General features: G+C 47.3%; 1 protein-coding gene across 1 annotated transcript; it reads left to right on the top strand.

The window, feature by feature from the left end:
• Positions 1 to 1,896: 1,896 nt before the first annotated feature.
• Positions 1,897 to 24,082, top strand: ruvbl2 (RuvB-like AAA ATPase 2). The gene is made up of 15 exons (XM_052043106.1): positions 1,897 to 1,986; positions 5,121 to 5,175; positions 5,623 to 5,678; positions 6,422 to 6,563; positions 7,373 to 7,502; positions 8,689 to 8,755; positions 10,653 to 10,759; positions 12,352 to 12,445; positions 13,348 to 13,471; positions 14,679 to 14,773; positions 14,881 to 14,999; positions 15,413 to 15,532; positions 16,558 to 16,687; positions 17,161 to 17,275; positions 23,919 to 24,082. Exons 1-15 carry the CDS (start codon positions 1,978 to 1,980, stop codon positions 23,942 to 23,944), a joined length of 1,389 nt encoding a protein of 462 aa, XP_051899066.1. The 5' UTR covers positions 1,897 to 1,977; the 3' UTR covers positions 23,945 to 24,082.
• The last annotated feature ends 1,271 nt before the right edge of the window (positions 24,083 to 25,353 follow it).

Below are 25,353 nucleotides of genomic sequence, written 5' to 3'. Positions count from 1 at the left end.
CACTTTTGTTGACTCTGGGCCTGTACTCACTGGAGTTTAGAAGGATGAGGGTGGATCTTGTTGAAACCTACGGAATATTGAAAGGCCTGGATAGAGTGGACGTGGAGGGGATGTTTCCAGCAGTGGGAGAGTCCAGGACCAGAGGGCAAAGCCTCGGAATAGAAGGACGGTCCTTTAGAACAGAGATGAGGAGGAACTTCTTTAGCCAGAGGGTGGTGAATCTGTGGAATTCATTGCCACAGACGGCTGTGGAGGCCACGTCACTGGGTGTATTTAAAGCGGTTGATAGGTTCTTGATTGGTAAGGGCATCAAAGGTTACGGGGAGAAGGCAGGAGAAAGGAGTTGAGAGGGAAAACTAAAACAGCCGTGATCGAATGGTGGAGCAGACTCAATGGGCCGAATGGCCTAATTCTGCTCCTATGTCTTATGGTCTTATATCATGTTACACGGTGGTATAATAACATTTCCAGCGAACCCAGTCAATTTAAGCAGAGTGGAAAATATACAAGCACTCTGACCCCAGCTTGGGCCATAACCCCCCCCCACGTCTCTGATGCCTGGTGTTCCAAACCCCACCCCCGGCTCCAACCCCACATCCACCCACGGACCGGAGCCCAGTCCGTAACTCACGTTCCAGGCCAATGACTGAGTCGGGTGCCAGACTATCAGGGTGGTCCGACAATCGGACGCCGGATTATCAGGGCTTTACTGCACCAACTTGGATGTGATTTATCAGGGAGATCAAAAATTGATGCATTTCCCTAAGATGTCATTTAACTTGTCTGATGTGCCCATGATTTCAAAACAACATTCCCAAAACGTTCCAGAAATACAAACTGAAGTATTCAAGCTGAGGATGGGTCAAACTTTGGCATCTTGGTAATGCGTTTTATTGGTGATGTATCTTTCCACAACACCGCCCCCGCCCCACTGCCTATGTATGGTTACTCTAGTTCTGTCCAAGTTGAGAGGTTAATCAGCAAAATATTTGCATGTAAGGGATGATGTTCAAAGCCACGTTCACGCTCTTGCCTTCTTCAGGTACACTGGCATCTTCAGTGACCAGACCTGAGTCATTTTCTTCTCCTGGATTCTGTCCTCTGTGATTAATTCTGGTCCACCCTTTCATTGTTGTGGATGAGGTGAGTGACTCCACCAGTGGGAGAGTCTCGAACAAGGCTATACAGTTACAAGATATCGGGGTGATTGTTTAAAACTGAGATGCTAGGAATTTCTTCTGGCAGAGGGTGGTGAATCCTGGAGGGTTGTGGAGGCCAGATCAATGGAGGTATTTAAGGAGGAGGTAAATACATCAGGGAACTGAGGTCACTGGTGAACTGGCACAGAAGAGATGGGGTCAGATCAGCCATGGTACAGTGAATGGCAGAACATACCCACACCTCTACACTGAGGAGGACAAGAGGAGCAGGTTCATGGAACAGGTTCTCCTCTAAGTCACAGACTATCCTGATTTGGATATAAACCGCTGTTCTTTTGTCAGTGCTGGGTCCAAATCCTTAACCCCCTACTTACTGAGCAAAATTGTGAGAGGCGCAACAGCTGTTGAAGAAGGGCACTCCCCACCTACTCAAGGGCAATAAAGGATGAGCGATAAATGCTGGCCTTGTCAGTGACATCCACATCCTGAAAAATGAATTTAAGAGAAAGGAGAAGGGAAGATTGATATATAACTTGTAGCATCTCAGTAAGTGCCAACTGTTACACATCTCATGTCTTGGTAATGTGATGTAATCAAATTGCACACAGCGAGCTCCCAGAGACACAAAATGAGCTAAATGCCACTGAAGGGTGAAGCTCGGTCCTTGGGGAACGGGAGGACACTTGTTCTTCTTCGGAAGGGACAGATAGGACTTTCTGTACAGAGGCGGAACCTCGGTGCGGGGCGGCGGGTCTGGTCGGACAGGAAGTGTGTCTGGTAACCCGGCCTGCCGTTGGAAACCGGTGACTGCAGCAACATGGCAACGGTAGGTGAGGGGTGAGGGTGAGGGAGGGGAGGGTGAGGGAGGGGAGGGGAGGGGAGGGGAGGGGAGGGGAGGGGGTGAGGGGGAGGGAGGGGAGGGGGTGAGGGGGAGGAGGCTGGAGGGTGATGGCGGAGGGAGGGGAGGGGGAGGGAGGGAGGGGAGGGGGGGAGGGGGAGGGTGGGAGGGGAGGGAGGGGAGGGAGGGAGGGAGAGGGGGAGGGGAGGGAGGGAGGGATGAATGGAGGAAGAGAGGGAGGGAGAGAGGGAGGGAGGGGAGGGAGGGAGGGGAGGGAGGGGAGGGAGTGAGTGAGGGGAGGGAGGGAGGGGAGGGGGGGAGGGGGAGGGAGGGGGGGAGGGGGAGGGAGGGGAGGGGGGGAGGGGGGAGAGGGTGAGGGGTGAGGGGGAGGGGGGGGGAGGGGTGAGGGGGAGGGGGAGGGAGGGAGGGGGGTGAGGGGGAGGGGGGGGAGGGGTGAGGGGGAGGGGGGGGGGGAGGGGTGAGGGGGAGGGGGAGGGAGGGAGGGGGGTGAGGGGGAGGGAGGGAGGGGGGGAGGGTGAGGGAGGGGGGGGAGGGGGAGGGTGAGGGAGGGGGGAGGGTGAGGGAGGGAGGGGAGGGAGGGGGGGTGAGGGAGGGAGGGGGAGAGGGTGAGGGAGGGGGAGAGGGTGAGGGAGGGGGGGGAGGGAGGGAGGGGGAGAGGGTGAGGGAGGGGGGGAGGGAGGGGGGGAGGGGGGGAGGGAGGGGGGGAGGGAGGGAGGGGGGGAGAGGGGGAGGGAGGGAGGGGGGGAGGGGGAGGGATGGAGGGGGGGAGGGGGAGGGAGGGAGGGGGAGAGGGGGGAGGGAGGGAGGGGGAGAGGGTGAGGGAGGGGGGGGGGAGGGGGGGAGGGGGTGAGGGAGGGGGTGAGGGAGGGGGGGAGGGGGGGAGAGGGGGAGGGAGGGAGGGGGGGAGGGGGAGGGAGGGAGGGGGAGAGGGGGGAGGGAGGGAGGGGGAGAGGGGGGAGGGAGGGGGGGAGGGTGAGGGAGGGGGGAGGGTGGGGGAGGGGGGAGGGGGAGGGAGGGGGGAGGGGAGAGGGGGGGAGAGGGGGAGGGAGGGAGAGGGGGGGAGGGAGAGGGAGGGGGGGAGGGAGAGGGAGGGAGGGGGGAGGGAGGGAGGAGGGGGGAGGGAGGGGGGGAGGGAGAGGGAGGGAGGGGGGGAGGGAGAGGGTGAGGGAGGGGGGGGAGAGGGTGAGGGAGGGGGGAGAGGGTGAGGGAGGAGGGGGGAGGGAGAGAAGGAGGGGGGAAGGGAGAGAGAGGGGGGAAGTGGGGGAGAGAGGGAGAGGGGAGGGGGAACGGTATGTGTGGAGCTGGGGGAGACTTGGGGGGGGGCAGAGCACTGACAGGGGAGGAGGAAGACCGTGAGTGAGGAAGCGGAGTGACACGGGGGGGGGAGGGGAGAGACGAGGGGGAGGGAGGAGAAAGGGGAGGAGGAAGAGGAGTGGAGGGGGGAGGAAGGGGGCCACAATGTGATAAAAGCAAACTTGTTTAGTTATGTAATCTCAGAGATAAATGATGCCCCAGGATATTGGGGGATTCTGCCTTGTTCTTCAACATAATGTTTTGTGTTCTTCTGAGAGAGAAGATGGGGCTTCTTTCAATGCTTGATTTAAGAAATGGCAATGCTGCCTCTGTACGTACTTGGAGAGTGGGCATGTATCAAGGAGGGGAAATTAGTTTTTGATCCATTGTGGGATTTGAGGGTGGCAAGTCCAATTGGTGGTCAATTCCCCCTCACTCATTTAACAGTGCTGATCCCTCTCCTCATGTATCAAGAATGTGACAGCCGTCTCTCTTCCAAGAAGGTCACCCCGAACCAGAACAAAGGAGAATTAGGAGGAAAATGGAGGTTAATGATTGGGAGCCAAAGCTAAGGGAACATTTTGCATTTATGCAGTTCCCTTTTAGCAACGCCTGGAAGTGCTTTGACCACACGGAATTTGTCTGATCGTTGATTTGTTATTGAGTTACTAATTTCAAACACAATAGAATTGGAAAACTGATGAGATGATAGAATATGAATGATATCAGTTGATGAAGGATCGTGAAGTAAAACCCTCAAAATCTGTGGGATCTTGAACAGCCACATAAATCATTCAAGTAGATTAGTGGAGCACTGTTTTGATCTAAGGACATGCCCACTGAACGTTAACTTGAGTCGTGTAGGGAGTACATGCTCAGGTCCTGGACTGGGTTTAACTCAAGTGAGAGAGTGCCAACCAGTGTGTCTGCAGATGCTTCCAATATTCTGATTCACAGCATCTCTGCTTTCTGAGTCCATCCAGAGGCTGAAGAGCTTTTTTTTCCAGATCATTTGCTTGAGATCTCAAAAAACTCTGAACTAGAGACTCCTAGAAGCAGATCTGCATGAGGAATGATGTCAGCCATAGTAAAATAAGCAGCCTTTCCCTCAGTACAGATATGGCTTGTCATAATGGAGACAGAAGAAAGCCGCAGATCTTAGATATCTGGAAGCAACACACAAAATGCTGGAGGAACTCAGCAGGTCAGGCAGCATCTATGGAGGGGAATAGACAGTCAACGTTTCGGGTCAAGACCCTTCATCAGGACTGGAAAGACAGAGGGAGATAGTTAATATAGTCCTGATGAAGGATCTCAACCCGAAACATTGACTGTCCATTTCCCTCCATAGATGGTGCCTGGCCCGCTGAGTTCCTCCAGCATTTTGTGTGTGGCTTATTGAATAAATCAATTCTCTTAACTATAAGCTACTCGACATACACTAGGAGTTAGGGCAGTGAGTGCCAAACCAGTACTCTCAAAGTGGCCAGGAGAATGCCAAGGGAAGAAATGTTAGTGAATGCCATCAGTTCCACCACAAGCACCAGTGTATTCTTAGTTTAATAATCAACTAGTATCAGCAGAAAGTGGCTGTTTGAATTACAGGACATTGTCATAGCTGATTACAGGTAACAGTTAATTAAAAATATCCAGTCCAGATTTCAAGAAAGAACATTTGTGCACACAGTGGACCGTGGCTAAATTTATTTTGTGATTTATTTGTAGCAATTACATTGAGAATATCACTTAAGTTCATTTAAAACATGGTCTTTTTAAATATGCTGCATGAATTTTGTTTTCTTCTTCAGACCACCACAACAAAGGTTCCTGAGGTGAGGGATGTCACCAGGATCGAGAGAATTGGTAGGTTTAAAGAAACGTTCACTGCCGATTCCTTTCCTTCCTCCATTGCCCACAGCATCACCAAGCAAATGGCCTCGTCAACAAATGGCAGCATGACGTTCATTCAGAGCCCCTGACACTTAGTGCTGTCCTCCTGACATGGCAACACTCACTGGCCTGTGACCTGGACAAGAATTCTGCCAGAATTTTACCTTTGCAAGTTTGCATTGATTGTGATACCCCAATCTACCCTGGCAGAAGTCTGGGCCTGAATCTGGGGTCTTCTCGTTTTTGGTTCAGTATCTCCTTACCTATGGAGACCCTGGGGGAAGCGATACTTCATCCATCTTAAATTCACAGTCAACAATGAAACTTCCTATATCGTTAACATTCTGAATTTAAGATTAGCAACAGGACAAAGTTAAAGCTGATGATTTGAACTAACCGGCATCGATCTCCTTCCCACAGGTGCCCATTCACACATCCGTGGTTTGGGACTTGATGATGCCTTGGAGCCCAGACAGGTACGGACTTGGCCAGTGCCGAGACAACGGTGCATGGAGTGAGTTTGGGATTGTTGGGGCTCTCCAGTGGTAAAGGGACAGAAACTTGGACCAATTGATATTTTTCATTCATTTCCTCACATTGGAGTAAGCGTGGGATTTGTCCTTGTACTCTATCACTGAGCTGGCTGGCATCATCCACTAAAGTCCCGGGAATGCCAGGTTATCAGACTTCTGCTGTACATACTTAGAAGGGATCCTACAACAGTGAACTTTGGTTGTTCCAGTCTAGCAGATGTTGTTTCTATTAATAGCCAACCAACTTAATTCACTGTTTTTAAGATTTTACACAGTGAAACGATAATTTTTTTTCAGTGAACCAGAAGTTATAGAGAATGAGGGAATCAACCCAGCGAGTTCAATAGGAGTGCAGGAACAGGGCCCCATGAGTTTAAAGAGAGCGAGACTAACATCACCCGGTGAGCCAGGTGCCGAACCATCAGGAATTCCAAACAATTGGATAGCGGATTTTTAGCTTGAGTTTGCAGATATATTATTGGGGAAGCAATCTGCCAAACGCTGGTCATTGTGCAGATAACTGCCCCTCCTCTCAGTGGGCTGGGGTTCTAGGTCCTGATATATAGATAGGTCCCAAGAGACCACAGTTAGCCTTCAGTTAGATTTTTATTTCCTGAAGTACTTCTCTCACTAGTTTTCTTTGTTGTTAACATCCCTTGTGCTGAGTGTTGGCTGTTGTGCTGCAGGTGTCTCAGGGCATGGTGGGGCAGCTCAGTGCTCGACGTGCCGCCGGAGTCATTCTGGAGATGATCAAGGAGGGGAAGATTGCTGGGAGAGCCATCCTTATTGCTGGCCAGCCAGGAACAGGGAAAACTGCAATTGCCATGGGTATGGAACGCCTTTCCAGTGCTATTGATGTAGGATATTGACAATGCATTAGGAACGTTTTCAAAAAAATCTTGCATCTATATAGTGTCGTCATATTTTTCAAATCCCTGCACATGCAATAAATTTCATTGAAATGCAATATTCACTGGAGGTATAAATGGTAGATGAATGTAATATTAGTTATAGATGTAAATAGAAATGAAAATTGTTCCATTCGGTTAACTGCTCTCTCCATATAACATGCAACTTCTCAAACTCTCTTATTATTTCATGGATTGTGGATTAAGGTGAGCACATGTTGTCCCTCACTAAATGCCCTCGAACTAAGCAGCTAGCTCAGCTGTTCAGAAGGCATTAAACGTGGAGTTGCACGTTGGCCTGACTGGTAAGAGTGGCAGGTTTGATCCCCTGGAAGAGATTACCAAATCAAATTGTTTTAATGGCAATGCTTTACCAGCAGATATTACCCAATTTATATAACTAACATTTAAAATTCCACAGCTGACATGATATGATTTAAACTTTTCTCTCAAGATCCTTAGTCAAGATCTCCAGCTTATTAGTCCAGTGTTTAACCACTGCACCACCATACCATGTGACCAATTCTCAAATAACTTGTGATGGCCCTCTGAAATTGTACCCACTCTGTATAAAGGAATATTCTGACATTCTTGAACTTGTGTTTTACCTGTTTTGTGCCTCAGAATCATTCTTTCCAGTACTGCTTAGTATTCCACATAGCTTTACAATAGCCATCTGAAGCATTGACCTGTTTTTGGGGTTTAATTGAATGTGTTGTGCTTCTACAGGGATGGCTCAGGCCCTAGGGCAAGACACTCCATTCACAGCTATCGCCGGCAGTGAGATATTCTCTCTGGAAATGAGCAAAACAGAAGCGCTGACCCAAGCATTCCGTCGGTCCATTGGGGTCCGCATCAAGTAAGCACTTTGTTTGTTGTTGTTGTTGTATTTAGTATTGAAGTATAGTGGCCAGCCAGCCCCTCCCTCGAATTCAGCCTTTTTGGTCTCACTCTTTCAGCAATGCCAGTGATTGGGTCTGATCCAGCCCAGCAGCTGTTCTCGCCCCTGGTGCTTTACCCACAGACACACATTTTGCAGCCCTGCAGGTCTGATGTAGCTGGAGGCCCGGCTGTTGCAGTTGTCCCATCAGGCTGAATGGATGACAAGCAGCGACCAGGCCTCGGGTGGTGGATCCTAAACCTTGCCCCTCAATCACCCTGGGCCTGGGCTGACAATGAAGGGTCTCAACCCAAAACGTCAACTGTCCATTTCCTTCCTTAGACGCTGTCTGACCCACTGAGTTCCTCCAGCGCTTTGTGTGTTGCTCCAGATTCCAGCATCTGTGGTCTCTTTAAATTACTTTAATAATGGCTAGAAATTAATTTTAAACATTGAAATTAATTAAAAAAAACATCAGATCTCTTCCCACACTTACCTCTTCAATTAAGGTTGCTGATACCTTTTGAATCAATGGGCTTGTGTTCCGATTGGCTTAAAACTGAGCAACCAAATGCTCAATGCATCCAGATCCTCAGCAGCAGAACGGGAGATCAGATGTGCCTGCCGTCCATTGCTAACTTTAGTGTTGCAATATGTAAGGGCGGAAGTCATGAATGAAGGTAGTCAGTAGTTCTCTACAATACTGCTGACTGGTTCATGGCCCAAAAATAGAGTTCCTCTGAAGCTTGTCCAACTTGATCCTAAACTATAAATATATTATCTTGTAACTCGACCTGCTCCCTTTTCCCTTGTATTGCTGAGATCTCAAGACTATGGCATTACTTGTTAACTGCTCATCTTTTGTCCGACTTTGGTACGTTGCACCATACTCTTTGCTTTTGTTTCTCAAAAGCAAGCATTTAATAATTCAGTAATGCAGGAATGTTATTCACACTTCAGCAGTTTCATGCTGATCTGCAGGATATCGGGTGCTGAGGTTTTTGCGTCAAGACAAAATGACTTCCACTCAAAAGTACGTTAGAGAGATTCTTAGTGGAACTTTGAAACCCCGAAGCTCATGAAGTTATGTAATTTGTGACTATGTGGCCAGAAGCTTTATCTTATCCATTGTGCTAAGTTAGGATTTTTCTTTCTACCGAAACAGAGAGGAAACTGAAATTATAGAAGGAGAGGTGGTGGAAATTCAAATAGATCGACCAGCCACCGGCACAGTAAGTTCAAAACGATCTGAATCTGGGAAATGTCTCAGTGTTACTTTATATTAAGGCAGTGCACTTAAACCGAAGGATTTATTTGAACCATTGTTCTTTATTTCCTTGCCCATTTATGAGGAATCTCCCTAGTAGTGCAGATAACTTTTGGCTCTGGGCAAGGACACAAGAAAATAGGAGCAGGAATAGGCCACTCAGCCCCTCAATCCCACCCTTGCATTCAATATGATCACAGCTGATCTGCCCCAGGCCTCAGCTCCTCTTCTGTGCCAGTTCCCCGTAGCCCTCAATTCCCCGATCTTTCAAAAACGTATCTACCTCCACTTTGAATACTTCTGATGATCTACCCACATCCTGCTGAGGTAGAAAATTCCAAAGACTTCTCTGCAAAAAGAAATGTCTGTGCACCTCCATTTTAAATGACTGCCCCCTTACCTTCTATCTAAAGGGAAAGAGAAAATTCTTTGTTGTTCTTTACCTACCAATGTCTCCTGTTGGAGGTATCTGTGTTCATGATGCCCAACACCATTGAAGAGCTGACTGACTCCCATTGTTGTGGCTTGTGTGAAGATAAATATTTGTGGGAGGCAGTGGAAGGTGACTGGTAATCGTACCACAGAGGGTCAGTGTTGTAATCAAAGAGACAGAAGGAAAAGAGAATTACTAATGGAAGACAAAAACACATTCTTTGCAAGTGTGTCTAAGCAGATACTCCATGTAATGGTCACAATTTAACACAACCTCACATAAAATTGAATTTATTGGAATAAATGTCACTGATCATCCAGCCTGGAAGTTGGACCAATAATTTTGATTTGGAACCGCCAATACTGATTATAAAAATAAAAGCAAGCTATACTACATCCCAAAGGAGCCAGCCACCCACTGAGTGGGCATTCAGAAGTCAGTCCTCAAACGTCAGCAGCCTGAAATGGTAGCTTGCTGCTATCTTCACAAAAAAGCCCTGCATTCTTTATCTGAGGAACATTTTGCCGTGAGCAGGTTGGGTATGCAGGAATAACCACTGGGAGAATGTGTTTGGGGAGCAGAATAGGCATTTTTTGCCCTTGATGTTTCTATGTAACGTTAGCAGTGAAATCCTGTACAGTTGCTTGTGCCCACCTTGTTGCTGTGTTGGGCCCTGGAAATGGCAATGAATTCAGGTCTGGGAAATGGAGTTTACTGAGGGGACTAGAGAGCAGGGAGACGCTGTTAAAGGCAGCTTCCGAGCACTTTGCAAACTTTGGTGACATTGAAGTACTAATCATTCTGTCGGTGTTTTTGTCGAGCAGTATGATAAAGTGGGCTGTGGATGGTGCAGCGGGTTTATTTCTGGGACTCCATTCAAATTGTGTGTAGACAAATATCCAGCATGTTTCTCCTGTTACGACCCAGATGGAGAACATCCAGCCCACTCCCTGTGGATTCCATCAGACCCCATTTCCCCCTCTTACTTCTTTTAGCCCTGAAACTTTTTCTCTTGTCCATCAACTCCCCTTCAATTGATTTACCACCTAACTGCATTAAAAAATAATTTGCAGTAGCTAACAAATCTACCCAGGTCTTGGTGTCCATGATCCAGTCTGCTCACCATATGAGTTGTACGTGAAGTATGTATGACAACAGGTCTGGATCTGCAGTACAATCCGTTACACCATTGGCGCACCCATTGGAGGGGTCAGTGAGAAATGACGCTCATGCCAGTGCAGCAAGGATTAGTTTGCTGAGGTTGGGGTAAAGTGTATTGTCAGGACAAAGTACACTCTACTGACATCAAACCTTGCTGGCCGTGATCTGGAGTGTTGAGTGCTGGCCTGGCATACAGCAGAGAGACAGCTCGGGCATTCATCATTTAGATTTTCAATAAGAGCATTCATGTATGTTTTCTTTCCTGCAGGGTGCAAAGGTTGGAAAGCTAACCCTGAAAACAACAGAGATGGAGACAATTTATGACTTGGGAACGAAAATGATCGAGTGTTTAACGAAGGAGAAAGTGCAGGCTGGGTGAGTACCTACAGAGGTGTAACCGGCAGAATGACAGTGGATGTTATGAAGCTGCACCTGTGGTGCTGGTTGTACACTTGCTCCATCAGCTCCTACAGCACAGAGTTAGGCCCTGCAGGCCACCGTGGCCATGCTGACCACCTTGCCTGTCTACACCAATCCCATTTGCCCACATTAGGTCTATGTCTTTCAATGCCTTGTCTATTCAAGTGTCTGTCTAAATACCTCCTAAATATACTGACTGTGTATGCATCCACCACCTCACCTGGCAGTGCGGTCCAGATATCAACGCTCTCTCTATGAAAACTTTCCCCCCAGATCCCTATAAGCCTCCTCCCTTTCACAAACCTATGCCCTCTTGTTTTTGACATCCTACCATGAGAAGAAGGTTCTGACTCCCCTTTCTATGCCTCTCATAATTTTACATATCTGTCAGGTCAACCCTCAGCCTCCTTTGCTTTAGGGAAAACAAGCTCATCCTATCCAATCTCTCCTTATAACTAAAGTCCTCCAATCCAGGCAAGATCCTGGTGAATCTTTGCACTCTCTCCAGTGCAATCATGTCCTCCTTATAATGTGGCAACCAAAACTGCACACAGTACTCCAAGTCCGGCCTAACCAGCATTTTGTAAAGTTGCAACATGATGTCCCAATTCTTTTATTCTTATGCTCTGACTGATAAAGGCAAGTGTGCCATATGCCTTGTTCACCACCCCATCTACCTGTGTTGCTGCTTTCAGGGATCCATGGATGTGTACCACAAGGTCTCTCTGTTCATCACCATTCCTTAGGCCCTTACCATTTGCTGTCTCTGTCCTCCCAAAGTACATGACCTTGTACTTGTCAGGATTAAGTTCCATCTGCCAACACTGCCCAACTCTCCATCTGATCTATACCCTGCTGTAGCCTTAGATAACCTTCACTATCCAGCACACCACCAATGTTCATGTCATCCATAAACATACTAATAGTACCTCCTACATTCACATCCAAACTGTTAATGTATATCACAAACAATAGACTCAGCACTGATCCCTGAGGTACACCACTGGTCACAGACTTCCTTCCAGAATTTTGTGTGATGTCCACAATTTCACCTTGCCAATCCAGGAATCAGCAGTATTTAAATTAAAGATCGACAGCAGAGTTATCACATTACCAAGTTTTTATTTCTTATTAATCCTTCCCTGAAAGTGTGAGACAGTTTATCAGTTGCTCGAGTTCTGTGTAACGCTGACCTAAAGTAACTTCCCCATCTCTCTAACCTTCCTCACACAAGAAGGCACCGGCTTTCCACTTACCACCTCTGTGAGTGCTTTTTTAAGTATATGGATTACCTCTAGTATTTTTCAATTTGCCAAATTTTCATTCACAGAATTTGAGCACTCCTAATGCATCTAATGTTGAGACAAGGATACTGTGATTCTGCAATGGGACTTGGGTAGATTGAGCGAGTGGGTAAAAGACTGGCAAGTAATTAATGTAGGGAAGTGTGAGGTAGTATACATCAATAAGAGAAATCGAAAGACAGATTATTATCTAAATGGAGAGAGACTGCAAGTGAGTGAAGTCCTGTATTTATATTTTTGCAGAGACGTCATTACCATTGATAAAGCAACAGGAAAAATTAGCAAACTGGGACGCTCCTTCACTCGAGCTCGCGATTATGATGCCATGGGGGCCCAGGTACGTCTCTGTTACTGGGTGTAGACGTTTACTCTGGAAGGTCTGTCCGCTAGTCGAGTCACGAATAAACTGACTGCAAATATGGGACTCTGAGTATTGCAGAAGGCTTTCCGTGAGGGAGGGGAGAGAAGGTGCCTGTCAGCCCCATCATATACCACGTCGCTATTCCAGCCAGAGGAAATCCGGCTCCTCCGCAGAGCAGGCGGTGAGGGTGAGGGTCAACGTCAGAAGGAGGGTGTTTGGCCCATTTTGTCTGCCCTGGTCGATCGCCTCCCAAAAGTACATTGACATGTTAATGAAACAACCTCGTGCTCAGCTGTGTGCTCTCTGTGGTTCTCTCAATCATTTGGAACCATACCTGTACAGAGCCACATCTTGAGGGCTGCCCATACAGGAGGAGGGATGAGCCACAGCATAGATTCACTAAATGATTACTGAAGTGAATACTATTGACAAACCAGGACAGTTGGCCTGTGGTCACTGGAGTTCTAAGAGGGGTAAATCGATTCTGTGAAGGATGGGCAGGATGAATGCTGAGAGACTTTTACCTCTGAGCAGGAAGTCTGGAACTGAGAGGCAGAGTCTCGGGATAAGGCTTGGCCATTCAGACAGATTACGGTTGTGAACTAGAACTCCGCACCCCACAGGTCTGCACAGGTCGATCAGTCATTGAGCGCAGTAGATGTCGAGGGATTGGGCAGGAAGGTGGGTGTGAACAACAGGGTCAGTGATAATATCAAATGGTGGAGCAACCTCAAGGTTCTGTACAGCTTACCCCTTCCTCTATTTCTTGCTTTTCTGTGAATGCGGCTCCGGGGGGCTTTCTGTGTTCTGGGATGACAGAAAGGGCTTAAAGGAAGACTGGGGAAAGAGTAATTATCTGAAAATGTCTCCTCTTGCAGACTAAATTTGTGCAGTGCCCAGATGGAGAGCTTCAGAAACGCAAGGAGGTGGTTCACACGGTGACGTTGCACGAGATCGATGTGATCAACAGCAGGACACAGGGGTTCCTCGCCTTGTTCTCAGGTAGCACGAGCACATTGAAGCCAGAGGTCACTGGCAGCAAATGATGACTGTGAAAGGTTAAGAAGGTTGAATACCTGGTATTTCCCCACCCTTCTCCCATTAAGAACTGAGGGTTCCAGCCCTCCGTCTGCCCTGATTGAGTTAGAAGGACTCAGCACTGAAACTGTGTGAGGGGCCTTGGGCTGGAAAGGAAGCGGAAAGAAGTTAACCCAGGTTTGTACCCATTAGTTATCTAGTGCCGTCTTTCTGGAAAGCTTTACAAATACCAGTAAAATAGCAATAGCATCCATTACGTGGCTCCTTTGACATGGCAAAAAAGAATTCTAAGGCGCTTCACAGTTCCCTTCCAGATCAGATATCCTGCTGTCCATCCCATGAGACATCCAATCTGACTGGAGTAGGCAGGAGAAAAGAGTAACTGTAAATAAATCCAAAACCCGCATCACAGGGTCATGGTGTCAGTGGTGTGTGGGTTGTGTGGTGTCTGGCTCTCTCTCTACAGGACAGCAGTGTTAAATCAGAGCAGGGCGTGGGATGGGAGCCCAGCAGCTTGTGCTGTGCTGGTTTTGAGTTGCTTGTGGAATAACATAAAGAGTGGGGCTTGGAGCTCTGTGTAAGAGAACGAAGGAAAATGGATCAAACTGCTTCACTTTTAGTGAACACACATCCACGACAGTGCTGCTCCTCGACAGCCTTGTTTGATTTGGCTTTCAGAACTGATGGAACAAGTAGCTGGATGCTCCGTGATGTCAGCCTAGTAACCTGGTTCACCAAACCTCGCTGCCTTTTATTGTGCTTGGTTGTAATTTTCTTCACCGTTCCACCAGAACCTTGACTATTGCATTCGGAGTATTGTACGTGTGCTGAGTCCCATTGTCTGGAACAGAGCGTATCCTCCCAACTGCAATCTATGGTCAGCCCTCCTGAGGCTAGGTCCTCTAAGGAACAAGAATCGGGTACATCCGTCTCAAATTACTTTTAGTTTATCCTGATTTGATTTTTGTGGGCTGAAGCTTGGTGTTCTTCTGGCTGTGGTGGATAAATTCCAAATCAGATCACCCCGATCTCTGGGTACCAGTGACCTAATGTGCAGTCAAACTGATGGGAGCATGTGTGTGGCACAAAGGCTCCATGGACAGGAAGCTAGTCCACCCTTGGTCTTCAAACGTAAAGTGTAGCTCAGTGTTCTTGTGGGTTGTCTTCACAGGTGACACTGGAGAGATCAAGTCTGAAGTGCGTGAGCAGATCAACGCCAAGGTAGCAGAATGGAGGGAAGAGGGAAAGGCAGAGATAATTCCTGGGGTAAGTGCCCAAATTTCACCTGCACGTGCTGAAGTTTGCCCCCAGAATTGGTCCTCAGTTCTGGCTAATGCAACCCTGTTTACTTCCCTTGTGTTGGACTTCTCCAGGTGCTGTTTATAGATGAAGTTCACATGCTGGACATTGAGTGCTTCTCCTTCCTAAACCGTGGCTTAGAGAGTGACATGGCTCCAGTTCTGATCATGGCAACAAACCGAGGGATAACCAGGTACAGAGACCCCTCTGTCCACAAAAAGGCTAGCCATACCTTTTGTCCTTGACGCTTGTATCTGTGGAGGTTCTGCCAAGGGTTAATTTTAACTTTATTAATTTGAAGGCATTTTAAACCATTGATGTTCTGATTTAGGACTTGTACAGCAGTATACAACAATGGATTGAATTAGTAAATGTTGTGGTTGAAATCGCACGACTTCCGTACTGTGTTTGGGATGGCCACGTGAACTCTTGGTGCACCCACCTGTAACTCTGCACATTCAGGTGGGGAGAGATGGGTAGTAGCAGTTCACTTAAAAAGAAAAGCCACCCATCCACACTCAAGTTGTCTTGAGTCAAGAATCCTGGATGTTATGAAGGATGAGGAGGGGAAATGAACACATCCACTCAACACCTCTTGTCTCGCAGGATCCGCGGTACAAGCTACAAAAGCCCTCACGGAATTCCAATTGACTTACTGGATCGATTGGTAATCATCTCAACCTCTCCCTACAACGAGAAGGAAACAAAACAGATTCTGAAGATCAGGTGAGGTGCCTGGGGTGTCGATCTCAGGAGAAGTTAGTGGGGAATTACTGTACTGCAGGTGTGGTCTTCCAGTTGTGGCCAGAGGCTCTTGTACAGTTCAGTCACTGATTTATTCTGTGTTCCACAGTCTTGTAACTCTTGGTATCCCTGGTTAAAAGGGCTAGAACTGACCCCAGCACCCTGGGCCAAAAGGAGGGGCAGGTGGAGGGTGGACGTAGTGTTGGAAATATATCCCATTCAAGACTTGAACAAAAACTATTCCATAATTTGTTCATTGAAATGGTTCAGGAGGCCCTTAAGGTTACACTCAGTGAGATGAAGCTTTAAAGAACTCAGAAATGAGAAAGGTGCAATCATTCTGATGGGATTATACTACAGACCCCCCCCCCCCCACCCCCCTCCAGTAGTCACCAGGACATTGAGGAACAGATATGCAGGCAGATTAGGGAAAGGTGCAAAACCAATAGGGTTGTTGTCATGAGGGACTTCAACTTCCTTAATATAAACTGGGACCTCCTTAGTGCAAGAGCTCAACCTCTGGCAGCTCGTTCTATGTACCCACCAACCTCTTTGTGGAACAAGTTGCCCCTCAGGTCCCCTTTAAACCTTTCTCCTCTCACCTTAAACCTGTACCCTCTAGTTTTAGACTCCCCACCCTGGGGAAGAGACTATCTACCCTATCTATGCCTCTATGTGGTCATCCTTCACACTCCTGAAGTTTCATTCTCAACAAGTCATCAGGAAGAATTAGCTACGAAAGCAATAAGCGTTGTCGTGAATCACAGAACCTATCACTGCTCACTATAACCTGTTAACCCAACAGCTCACCTTCAGATTAACAGCACTGGGGTTCATGTATAGATCTTCTTGTTTGCAGGGCAGTGAACTGATTGAGAAAGTTTTTGTTTGTATAAACAGCCACTTTCATTTTATATAACTCAAATGAAATCTATGGCCTTGCAAGTTCTCTGTGCCACAGCGATCTTCCCTTTAAGTACTTTCCCCTCCCCTCCAACCGTGCGCAGGTGTGAGGAGGAGGACGTGGAGATGAGTGAGGATGCATATACAGTGCTGACCCGCATCGGCTTGGAAACATCACTCCGCTACTCCATCCAGCTGATCACCGCTGCTAACCTCGTCTGCAAGAAGCGCAAGGTAGACAACACTTCCTACAAGTCCGGGCTCTCTCGTTGTTCTGTCTTCATCCTCTTGCCTGTTCCTTCCTTGAGACCAAATATCTCAGTGCTGGCAAATGGTGCCCTCTCCCTTTGAGCTGCCAGATTACATGCAACATTTCAAAGTCACCTACAGATGTAATATAAAGCTCTGCATTTCCATCCTGCAGCATCCCTCAGTGGAACTAAAGTTCTGCCCTTCCAAAGTTCGCATTTTCCATTTCCCACAACTTCATCCAATCCCCAGAATTATGGGCAGTTGGTGCGATATGTTTGTAAATCTCGAGGGGGCCCAACAACCTACAGAGGGTAGAATTTCATCTCATCCGTGGGGATGTGTGATATCAAAATCTGTTGCTGTATCATCTGGTTTTTCCCCTTTTTCTACACTTCTCCCCATTTTTCTCTTACTTTGATCCTAACCACAATTGTGTCCTATTTTGTTTGCATCAGGGCACAGAGGTGCAAGTGGATGACATTAAGCGTGTTTACTCCCTCTTCCTGGATGAGTCCCGCTCGACGCAGTACATGAAGGAATATCAGGACGCCTTCATGTTCAATGAAATAAGTGAGTTTGTCCCAGCAGCAGCCAAGGTTTATTAACAAGTGAAATTTCTCATCGGTGTGTGTGGAAAGTGTCTGCAGACATTAACGAGCTCAGTTACCATTTAAACTTAGGTGAACCACAAGTAAGCACACAATCAAGTTCCCATTACAAAATACAGGTTTCTATCATTCTGTTCCATTCATGATGATTTTAATAAACCACTTAAAAACAGTTAACAGGAAACGTTGAGCCGGGGTCTGCCCAACACCTGAGCCCTTCTCTTCTGTGAAGGTGCAGCTCTCGGTACCTTGCTGTAGCAGGAGTACCGTGCATGCGTGAACTTGTTGTCCCATCAATGTCCATACCAGCCTATCCTGGAGGGGGAAGCAGTTCCAGGAACCCTTCGAGGTTGAGGATCAACCACAATTTTACTTGGCAGAGGAGCAGTCTTCATTGGCCCAGACTACCGCTACTTACTAGTGATGTCCACACAGCCAACTCCTGATGTCAGTCTTTCACTACAACAACACCAGTTTTAGGCCATTCAATCATGGCTGATTTTTTTCATTCCCATTCTCCCACCTTCTGCCTGTAACCCTTAACCATCCCCACCCCCCCCCCTCCCCTTTTACTAATCAAGGACGTATCAGTCTCTGCCTTAAATACACCCAATGACTTGGCCTCCACAGCCGTCTGGCAACAGATTCACCACCCTTTGGCTGAAGAAATTCCTCCTCTCAGTTTTTGTTGGATTGTGGACAGATGGATCAGCTCAGGTTGTTTTTATTGTAATGGAGGAGTGTAGAATTGGAGAGACTGGGATGAAGTAAAAGGGAGGATATATTTCCATTTGCTGAAGCTTCATAAATCAGGAATCGTAGGTTTAAAGTTATTGGTAGAAGATGAGGAAAATATCCACCCAGAGGGTGGTGCGTGGGGGAATCTGGGGTTGAGGTAGGAAACCAGATCACGTTCAAAGACCTGCAGGACCACAGACCCAGGGCAAGGAGGTGGGATTATGCATCAGCAGCCTGTGCTGTAGATCTGACTCCATTCAGGACCAATCCTTTTGAATGACTGATAGGGCAAGTTATCCTCAGAGCAGGTGCTGGAAACTGCCAACTGCCAACTCCCATATCCCAGAGGCAGCTCCTATTGGAGTGATATTTAGAATCAGCTCTTTAGAATGGTTTGGTGTGAGATTTCCTAGTTACAAGTATAAGGAACAGGAGAAATATGTCTTCCAGCTGGCTGTTTAGAACCAGACTCAATACACAGTGAAGGAGTGAGAATGTTTGCTGCACCCCATGTCAGGGAAGTGATCCCAGTGATGTTCAGTGTGTGACGTGACAAAAACTAGTCTGATTGATGTTCCTCCTCTCTCCCTGCATCACCATTGACCTAGGCCTCTGGTGGCAGCCAGTCAGAAGCCAGCACTTGCTCCAGCTATGATGGGCAGGCTTGTTCACCGTGCTTGCACCTCAGCCTGAGCGGTTCAGGGGCCTACTGCTGAAGAGCTGGCATCAGTTTAACTGACTTGCTAGTTGTTATGTGGTCTGATAAGGAAACCAGGGAAAGGGTTTACCAAAGTAAAGTGGGTCCTGAATCTCTGGGAGTTCTCTTCCCCAGAGTTGGGAGGCAAGCTCATTAGAAGTATTTAAAGTGGCAATAGTGCTATGGGCAATCTGGCACAAACGGGAGCTGGCCATCCAGCCCATCGAGCCTGCTCCGCCATTCAATAACATGGCTGATCTGGCCGTGGACTCAGATCCACCTACCTGCCTTTTTCCCCATAACCCCCAATTCCTACTATCCAAAAGTCTATCCAACTGTCTTAAATATTTAATGAGGTAGCCTCTACTGCTTCCCTGGGCAGAGAATTCCACAGATTCAGTACTCTCTGGGAAAAGCATTTTCTCCTCATCTCCATTCCTAAATCTCTTATCCCAAATCTTGAGATTATGTCCCCTAGTTCTAGTCTCACCCTCCAGTGGAAACAACCTTCCTGCCTCTCATCTATCCCTTTCTTAATTTTATGTTTCTACAAGATCCCCACTCATTCTTCTGAATTCCAGCAAGTATAGTCCCAGGTGACTCAATCTCTCCTCACGGGCTAACCCCCTCATCTCCGGAATCAACCTGGTGAACCTCCTCTGCACCACCTCCAAAGCCAGTATATCTTTCCTCAAGTAAGGAGACCAGAACTGCACGCAGTACTCCAGGTGCGGCCTCACCAGTACCCTGTACAGTTGCAGCATAACCTCCCTGCTCTTAAATTCAATCCCTCCAGCAATGAAGGCCAACGTTCCATTTGCCGCCTTGATAACCTGTTACACCTGCAAACCAACCTTTTGCAATTCATGCACAAGCACTCCCAAGTCCCTCTGCACAACAGCATGCTGCAATCTTTCACCTTTTAAATAATAATCTGATCTATTTTTCCTTCCAAAGTGGATGACCTCACATTTACCAATATTGTACTCCATCTGCCAGACCCTTGTCCACTCACTTAACCCGTCTACATCTCTCTGCAGACTCTGTGCAGTTTGCTTTTCCACTCAATTTAGTGACATCAGGAAACTTAGATACACTACTCTCAGTCCCCTCTTCCAAATCGTTAATGTACATCACGAACAGTTGCAGGCCCATCACCGACCCCTGCAGCACCCCGCTCACCACTGATTGCCAACCAGAGAAACACCCACTAATCACAACTCTGCCTTCTGTTGGTTACCCAATCCTCTATCCAATACATTACCCCCAACTCCGTGCATCCTTATCTTATGGATGAATCTTTTATGCAGCACCTTATTGAACACCTTCTGGAAATCCAAGCATACAACATCCACCTGTTCCCCTCTATCCACTACCATCATTATATCCTCAAAGAACTCCAGTAAGTTTGTCAAACATGAGCGGCCCTTCCTGAATCCATGCTGTGTCTGCCTGATTGAACCACTTATCCAGCTGTCTCACTGTTTCTTCCTTAATGACAGCTTCAAGCATTTTCCCCAACTACAGACATTAAGCTAACTGGCCTAGATACCTGCCTTTTGCCTACATTTTATTTTAAAGAAACAGTGGTGTGACATTCATTGTCTTCCAGTCCACCTGGACCTGCCCAGAGTCCAGAGAATTTTGGTAAATTATCACAAACACCTCTACTCTAACTTCCACCATTCCTTTCAGAACCCTGGGAGGCATCACATCAGGACCCGGGGACTCGTCTACCTTTAGACCCACTAGCTTGCTCATCACTACCTCTTTAGTGACAGCGATTGTATTGAGGTCCTCACCTCCCATCGCATCCATAACATCTCTCTTTGGCATGTTAGACACGTCTTCCACTGTGAAGACTGAAAATCATCATTCAAGGCTTCAGCCATTTCCACATCACCCAATATTAATTCCCCCTTCTCGTCTTCCAAGGGACCTGCGTTCACTTTAGCCACCCTTTTCCGTTTTATATAATAAATTTTTACTATGTTTTTATATTCTGTGCTAGTTTACTTTCATAATCTATCTTCCCTTTCCTTATTGCTTGCTTAGTGGTTCTTTGTTGCTTTTTAAAGTTTTCCCAATCTTCCAGTTTCCCACCACTCTTGGCAACTTTGTATGCACAAGCTTTTAGTTTGATGCTTTCTTTTATTTCCTCAGTTATCCAAGGCTGGCTCTCCCCACCCTTACTGTCCTTGCTTTTAACTGGAATATACTTTTGTTGAGCACCGTGAAAAATCTCTTTGAAAGTCTTCCAGTGTTCCTCAACTGTCCCACCGTATAGCCTGTGTTCCTAGTCTATGCTAGCCAACTCCTCCCTCCCTCATCCCATCATAGTCTCCCTTGTTTAGGCATAATACACTGGTTTTAGATAGAACTATTGCACCCTTCATTTTTTGAGAAATTCAATCATACTGTGATCACACTTTCCAAGAGGATCCCCAACTACAAGGTTGTTAATTTTACCCCTCTCATTGACCAGGGCCAGATCTAAGATAGCATTTTCCCAAGTAGGTTCACTAACATGCTGTTCAGAAAAGCCATCACGGATGCATTCTATGAAGTCCTCAAGACTGCCTCGACCAATTTGATTCACCTACCCTATGTGGAATTTAAAGTCCCCTATTCCTAGTCTAACTAGCATGTGGCACAGGTATTAATCCTGAGATCATCATCTTTGAGGTCCTACCTTTTAAATCTTCTAGCTCCCTAAATTCAGTTTGTAGGACCTCACTGCACTTTTTTCTATATCGTTGATACCTACATGCACCACAACAACTGGCTGTTTACGCTCCCCCTCTAGAATGCCCAGCAGCTGCTCCGAGACATCCCTGACCCTTGCACCTGGGAGGCAACACACCAACCAGGAGTCCCGTTTGTAGCCACAGAAGCTCCTGTCTATTCCCCTCACCATGGAATCCCCACCACTAGAGCTCTGCCACTCTTTCCTGCCCTCCTGTGCAGGAGAGCCACGATCCTGGCTACTGCTGCCCTCCCCTGATGAACCATCTCCCCCAACAGTATCCAAGGCGGTCTATCTGTTTGAGGGAGATGACCGCAGGGGACTCCTGCACCACCTTCCTGCTACTGCTTTGCCTGTTGGTCACTAAGTCCCCATCTTTCCCTGGGCCTTTAAACTGCGGTGTGACCAACTCACTAAACGTGCTATCCACATCATTCTCAGCATGTCGGATGCTCCAAAGTGAATCCATGCACAGCTCCAGTGCCATCATGCAGTTCATCAAGAGCTGCAGCTGGACACACTTCCTGCACATGTAATCATCAGGGACACCGGCAGCCTCCCTGAGTTCCCACATTGCACAGGAGGAGCGTGACACAGGTCTGAGCTCACCTGCCATGACTAAAAACCTTTGAGGGGAAATAAAGAGACAGAAAAAAATAAGAACCTACCCTCAGTGCTGCTCACCCTCCTCACTGAAGCCTGGTAGTCACCAAAGCCCACACTTAGACAACAAGTAGCACTGACTAGACAGCAGGCCCTCTCAAAATGTCTGCTCTGCTTGACCCTAACTTATTAGCTGCTGATGATTAGCCAATCACCTATTAACTAATAATTAACTGATTTACGCCTTAAATTCCTGCAAGTGAAACTCACAAGCAACCAAGGAGACTATCTTCAATTCTCCCACTCACTCCAAGTCACCAAATCGTCTGCCTCCCACTCTAACACTGGCTCACTCCCAAAATGGCTGCTGTTAACTAGCCAATGAGCCAATCAACTGTTACGACTTCCAAATGTGCCTCTTTCAGACTCCTGCAAGGGGAAACTCTCAAACACAAGCACAGAGACTCATCTCTTTTCAAATCTCCCACTCCAAATCCTGACTCTTGCAAGGGGAAACTCACAAGCACAGAGGAGTTGATGCCGGGTAGATCAACCTTGATTGTATTGAATGGTGGGTCAGGCTTGAGAGGCCAGGTGGCTCATTCCTGCTTTCACTGTGTTCTGAGTGACCTGTTGGCCAGTGTTTGTCCACAGTACTCTGGAAGACAGAATGCCAGATCACTTTAAAGTGTAAAGCTGATAAGTTTTTGATAATGTGAAGGCATGTTTGGCCCAAGATTGGCCTATCTCAATTGGATCAAAGTTGGGTTGTCAACGTTAACTCATTGGCCTTAAGCTGGGGAGTGATAGAATCCACATGGTCATCTCAGCCACTGCTGGTGACTTCAGGGAAAGGTAGGTATTGGCTGTGAGCATGGTTAGGTTTGTTGTGAGGGCCCTCCAGCTCATCTGGTCACTGATCTTTATTATTGCTCATCTGTGGGATGTGGTCAAAACCAACATTTATTTCACACTGCTAATTGGTCTGAGAATGTGAGGGGGGCGGTTGTCAGGAATGCAGTGGGCCAGGTACTGAAGTTGCTCCCACAGGTAGAATTCAACCCGTCAGAAAAGGAGGGACAGTGTCCAAGTCTAGAGGGTCTGAGGAGGGAGCATTTCCGCACACCTGCCCTTGTCCTGGATTCTGGAGCCCACTGGTCTGGGAGGTGCTGTTGAGGAATTGTTGATGAGTCCTTTGGATTGTCCAGCCTTGCATCAATGAATGCCACGTGGTTGAAATAGCAGAAGGAAGTAATCAACTAGAGCCCAAAAAGGGCTTCAGGGGAGGAACAAAACTGGAGAGGTGGCTGTATGCTAAAAAGGTGTAGCAGCTTCAAGGTTGGTGTACATTGCAGTATCCTGTGGCTCCCTTTTAATGTTACCTTTTGGTATTTTAAAATTGATCACAAAGAGATGGTTTTCTGTAAGAAATCATTGTGCAGTAAATGGCATATTATAACAAGGCAACGGGTTTGTCTCAGTGGACTTTCTCCGTGAGAATGAGGAATTCTAAAGGGCTTTTCTACAGCCAGAAATGGAATAACGTAAAAGACAAGATGGGGATCGAGCACACTTGCACACATCACTGCAGTGTTCTCCAGACAGTAGTTGTCCTGGAAATGCTCTTGGCTAGTTGCAGGATCTCAATGCTCCTGAAACTAAGGTTAGCAAACGTACAACTGCGATGAAAGCAGGAGCCTCATGGTCTGTGGTTTGGTGCTGCACTGTACAGTCCTTTTTGTGGTGGAGGAGTTATCTTTGGAACGGGAGAAAGCTGCCACAGTGCGTTTCCACTGATGACTTTATCCCTCTGTTTTGCAGAAGGTGAGGTGATGGACACCAACTAACCCAGCAAGATGTCACGAACGCTTTCCACAGTGTTTGTTATGATTGAGATCTAATCACTTGTTGATTTGAACAATATTTTTGTCACTTTTTATGGTTTCAAGTTGTTTTTATAATAAATTCTGAAAGTTTGAAATGTTCAGTAAGTTTTGCTCTCGCTGGTCAGTTACACATGGTGTACAGGGTTAGTGATGGCTGGGCTTTCATGTACCAGAGGCTCCACTGCACTCGTACCCTGTGTCCTCGGCCTCAAGCACAGGGGTTTCTCACCTTGCATCACAGGTGCGGGCTTGCTGGGACATTAAAAGGTATCGACGCTTAATCTCTGCAGGCTCCTAAACCAAGGGAGGCTCAATTCTCAACGGGCTTTTCCCACACACAGCAAGCTGGCTTTTTATTCACTTAGAACGTTGCTGGTGCTGCCTTCGTTTATCGTCCCCGGAACTGAGGAGATACTGGTGGGTCTGCAGTCACACAACCCGACCAAGGGCCGCAGGTCTCCTTCCCTGAAGGGCATGAGTGAACCACGTGGGTTTTAGGACTCTGGTGGCTTCATGGACATTGTTATTGATGATAATGATGTTACAGACCAATTAAATTTCAATTCCCAAGAGTGGTGGGATTCAAACTCTGTGGACATGATCCAGAACTCTGACTGTCAGTACTACTGAGTGCCACCATTTACTGAATGGTGATCGGTGGGTTTTTCCCACTGTCCCCCAGAGAAGTGCAGAACAAAGCAAACTCAGTGCAGGCATTAAAGCTCTGATCATTTTGTTCTGTATTCAGCCCTCTCATGGCAGGTGAAGCAGGGCCGAGGCACTGCACACCGGTCCACAAAGTTCTGTGAGGCAACATTGCCTGTGGGTTGCTGCAGTATGATCGCCCTTCCTCCACACTGCCCAGTGTGCCTGAGGTCTAACACGTCCCCACGCCATGATCCACTCCAAACACCAGGCATTCTTCCAGTGAGGAAACTGCATTCACCATTTCAGTGGGAGTTTGTAATCCAGGGTGAGAGGAGGTGTGTCGTACTACAGGTACCAAAGACTAACTCAACATGAAGCAGACCCATCTGCAAGGAACACCAATTATTTGTTCTGGAATGACTGTGTTTATTGTCACATGCACAAGTACACGCGTGCACAAGTACACATGCACAGGTGGAAGGAAAATCTTCCTTGCAGCAGCATCACAGGCACATAGCATCAGATAAGCAGCAGTCACAAGAGAAACAAACTATACACATTTTTACAAGAAAGAACACAATTAGAACAAAAACAGAACATTTTAGTGCAAAGTTCATAGTGTTGCAAAATGTACAAACAATTTTGTTAAATAAGTTACCTGGAACTTATAGAGAAGGAACTGGAAACCAGAGTTGTTTTTGAGCTAGAAAGACTACTTTCTC

The sequence above is a fragment of the Pristis pectinata genome, chromosome 33, assembly GCF_009764475.1.
Source record: "Pristis pectinata isolate sPriPec2 chromosome 33, sPriPec2.1.pri, whole genome shotgun sequence".
In the NCBI taxonomy this organism is placed as follows: Eukaryota; Metazoa; Chordata; class Chondrichthyes; order Rhinopristiformes; family Pristidae; genus Pristis; species Pristis pectinata.
The sequence above is the reverse complement of the archived record's forward strand: the minus strand, read 5'-3'. Positions and strand labels throughout refer to the sequence as shown.

What these genes read in the sequence shown, in the direction of transcription:
- ruvbl2 (XM_052043106.1), top strand. An exon ending in AAGGAGAAAGTGCAGGCTGG is followed by an intron (nt 10,760 to 12,351) that starts GTGAGTACCTAC and finishes ATATTTTTGCAG; the next exon opens with AGACGTCATTACCATTGATA. An exon ending in ACAAACCGAGGGATAACCAG is followed by an intron (nt 15,000 to 15,412) that starts GTACAGAGACCC and finishes CTTGTCTCGCAG; the next exon opens with GATCCGCGGTACAAGCTACA.